Source organism: Phyllobates terribilis, unplaced genomic scaffold (assembly GCF_046119375.1).
Source record: "Phyllobates terribilis strain yellow unplaced genomic scaffold, ASM4611937v1 Scaffold_6832__1_contigs__length_41630, whole genome shotgun sequence".
Taxonomy (NCBI): domain Eukaryota; kingdom Metazoa; phylum Chordata; class Amphibia; order Anura; family Dendrobatidae; genus Phyllobates; species Phyllobates terribilis.
In genome coordinates, this window is record NW_027369574.1 from 33,428 (window position 1) to 37,524 (window position 4,097).

General features: G+C 41.8%; 1 protein-coding gene across 1 annotated transcript; it reads right to left on the minus strand.

Annotated features, from left to right (window-relative positions):
• Positions 1-1,046: 1,046 nt before the first annotated feature.
• LOC141251297 (uncharacterized) lies at positions 1,047-2,096 on the minus strand. Its single transcript, XM_073670285.1, has one exon. It carries the CDS (start codon positions 1,965-1,967, stop codon positions 1,047-1,049), a length of 921 nt encoding a protein of 306 aa, XP_073526386.1. The 5' UTR covers positions 1,968-2,096.
• Positions 2,097-4,097: the final 2,001 nt, after the last annotated feature.

The window sequence follows — 4,097 nt, forward strand, 5'->3', positions numbered from 1 at the left end:
ACTCAACTTTGAATATTAACTACCATAAGCTTGCAACCAAATCTAGATCTCCACTGCTAGGTAGAATGCAAAACACAATCATGAGACATACAAGGGGTTGTAATAGGGCCAAGGTACTCTAATAGGCATGGATGAAATTTTTGGCCATGTGGTGCAAAATATAGGAGATATGAACTTCATATGAAAACAACACCAACTCAATTGATATTACAATAAGCACAAATACACAACCCAACCCAAGCTCTATCAAATTGTTTATTTGTTGCTCCTTTTCTTCTCTTTCACTTATTATCTCTCTCTTTTTTTCTTGTATTTTCTTTCTTTCTTTGTAACGAAAAAGAAGGGAGCAATTTGGAAATAACAACAAGATAGGTAGGATATAGAAGTTCAATCCCCCAAGCTTGTCTCGCATCCACACAAAGTAAATAGAAGTTCAATCCCCTAGATAGGTAGGATATAAATATAAGCTCGGAGTCGGATTACTTTTGTGGAGCTAACAAAGAAAGGCTATAAGGCTCAAAGGGCTACAAGAGAAGGATATCATCAAGGGTAGTCAAGGATAATATGGGCTCATAAAAATATAATGTCTCAATCAAATGTGATGCATTTTTAGTCCTATATGCAGTCTCAAAGAGATTTAGAAGCAAGTTCTAGAGATAACAAACAAAGAGAGTTCACTCATGAGAAATAAGAGGACTTTGCAAATGTAGTCCATGAAAGGCAAACAAGCTCACTAGGACAATTATCTAGAGTTTCAGTTCTAATGTATCTTAATCAAAGTCCACATGCTCAGGTTAATGTCAAAAGTCTGATCAATCATATCATCATCATAATGCAATTGTAATATTAACAACTAAAGCATATTAAAAGGATTCACAGTCAATGCACCATTATAAGAACTCACAAAGGAACATGCAGGGAAAACGTGATAACCGACACAAAAACAAAAATCAAAACAGAAAATACTCCCCTCCCCCAAGCTTAAAACTAACATTGTCCCCAATGCATAATTAAAAAGCAAAAGGAAGAGAAATACTTACTAGGGACTACTCTTGTGAAGGTGGTTTAGGAGGAGGTCGACCCTTGAGAGAAAATCTCCCCTCATTAGGTAGACGGAGAAGATGGCCACTATCCCCTGCATCAAGATCCTCCTTCAACCTCAAATTGTATGGAAGAGTTTTCAACTTCACTTTTGGTGCCTCTTGAGTCTCCTCCATGGGGGAGACGTCTTCACTAGATAGGGTCTCAAATACGGTCTCATGCACCTCATTACCAGATTCAAATTCTAAGAGCACATCAGCAAGTAGCTCTAGATTGTCAGCTCCGGTCACACTCTCAGTCAAGCAATACTCCAACGGATCATCAATCAAAATGGCCATCAACGATTCTTGAGTCGCTTTTTCAACCACATCCAAGCTATAAACATCATCCTCAAAAGCAGGCTGCTTCACAACCTTAGGAAGGTCGAATTCCATTTTCTCTTCCCCAATATTGAAGGAGAGAACACCCTGCTTCACATCGATAAGAGCACCCGCGGTAGCTAGGAAGGGTCGTCCCACTATTATTGGAATAGGAGAATCAGCGGGAATATCTAGGACAATGAAATCAATCAGGATGTAGAACTTGTCGATCTGGATAGGAATGTCCTCCAAAATACCAACCGGGCTTGTTGTAGATCTATCGGCCATGAGTAAGGTCATCTTCACCGGTATAGGCTCTCCGAGATCAAGCTTCTTGCATATGGATAGAGTAATGATGCTCACACTAGCACCCAAATCACATAAAGCCTGGTAGGTACTCCTCCCTATCACCATAGGAACACTAAAGCTGCCCGGATCTTCAAGCTTAGGGGGCAACTTGTTTTGGATGATAGCGCTACATTCTTGGTTCAAAGCAATGGTGTGGTAGTCATCAGGGTTCCTCTTGTTGGATAGGATCTCCTTCAAAAATTTCACATAGGTTGGCATTTGCTTGAGAGCTTCGGTGAAGGGAATGTTGATGCAAAGTTTCTTCAACACCTCCACAAATTTGCCAAATTGGTGTTCTAGCTGAGCTTGGGCTCTCCTTTGTGGGAAAGGAAGAGGAGGCTTGTAAGGTGGAGGTGGCACATACTCAGGCTCTTCCTTCTCCTATTTCTCTTGAACCTTAGCTTCCTCGGGATCATCAATAGCAACACCTTTCTTCTTTAGATCTACCACTTTAGGATCTTCAAGTGGCCTTCCACTCCTCAAGGAAACAGCATTGATTTGCCCTTTTGGATTGGCCTCAATTTGGCCCGGAAGATGACCATGGGGTCTAGGAGCATTCTTGGCATATTGAGCATGCAAGCTATCATGACTATCCAGTTTCTTGTTTATGTTCTGTAGCTCCTTCATAATCAGCTGAAGCGTAGACTCATCGAATGGTTGAGAACGCTCTTGATGTTGTTGTGGAGGGGGTCTTGGTTGGAAACCAAGGGGGTATCTCTGAGAAGCTTGATTTCCTCCCCAAGGGAGGTTAGAGTGATTCCTCCAATCGCGGTTAGAGGTGTTGGAATATGGATCATTCTTTGGACCCCGATTAAAGTTGTTCATGTAGTTCACCTCCCCTTGTGCCTCACCTTGAGCACCGAATTGTTGGCATGATGAAATAGTATGGTCACCCTCTCCACAAAACTGACAAACCACACTAGACGTATCTCGAGAGGATGATTCGGCCCCATTCGCTTTAGATTTTTTAATCGCCAAAGTCAACCTCTTGATCTGTTGCTGCATAGCATCTATCTGAGCATGTTGGTGAGTTTCAGCATTCACCTCATACATCCCGGCCGCTTTCTTAGGATGTGACCGAGCATCATTATAATAATGAGAATGTTGTGCGGTATCTTCGATCAAATTCCATGCTTCCTCAACATCCATTGACATTATTCTACCTCCAGCTGAAGCATCAATAATGAGTCTGGTAGAACTGTCAACTGCATTGTAGAAGACGTGTAGCAAAGTCCACTTCTCTTGACCGTGATGAGGGCACAACATCAACAATTCCTTGAACCTTCCCCATCCTTCATATAGAGATTCAGCATCTTTCATCTGGAAGGCTAAAATCTGATTTCTCAACTCAGCTGTCTTCTTAGGAGGGAAATATTTGGTGAGAAAAGCACTGGCTAACTCATCCCAAGTGGTAACGGAGCCAAGAGGTATAGCATTATACCAAGCCTTTGCTCTATCTCGTAGAGAGAACGAGAATGTGCGCAATAAGAGTGCATCTTGACTCACTTTGTGGATCTTCACAGTATCCATAAGCTCGGTCAAAGTGGCTAAATGTAGGTGCGGATTCTCGGACGGCAAACCCCCAAACTGATTTTGTTGAACCATGTTGATCAAAGAGGGTTTGAGCTCGAAGTTACGAGCGGTCACGGGAGGTTGAACCACACCAGAAACGTGCCCTCGGTGATTAGGTGTCACATAGTCACCTAAAGTCATACGTGGTTGAACTAGGGCGTTATTCGGCGGATCTCCATAGCCTTCTTGAGCCATCTCTTGTTCAATTAGATCACATTGTTGTCTTCTTCTCAAGTGAAAAGCACGTTCAGGTTCGGGATCAAAGTCGTTGAGATTATTAGTGCTTAAGGCTCTTCTCATGAGAGGATAACAAACCTGAGATCAAAGACAAGAGAAAAGGATCAAATAACACAAGAGACTTAGTCGAACCAGTTGTAGGATACAACTAATACTAGCTAATGTCCCCGGCAACGGCGCCAAAAACTTGATAGGGCTAAACTTACCCACAAGCGTATGGGATCAATTGTAGCTTTTGAAGTGTCATTCCCACGAGGACAAAGTAGTATCTTTTGCAACCAAACTAGTAAGCTAAGTCGTAATAAGGGAATTTGGTAATTATGCTACGAAAACTAGGAAAACACAACTTCGGAAAAATATATGGATGGGAAATATCTAGGATCAAGGTTCACCACAACAACTCCTTGATAGATTACAAGATGCGATTATCAAAGATTGGCATGGAATCGTTTGATGGTAAGCAATCTAATGTATCTACCAATTCCTTTCAGACAATAGTAGACATATCTAAACTCCAACCAACAATCACTTTCGTGCAAG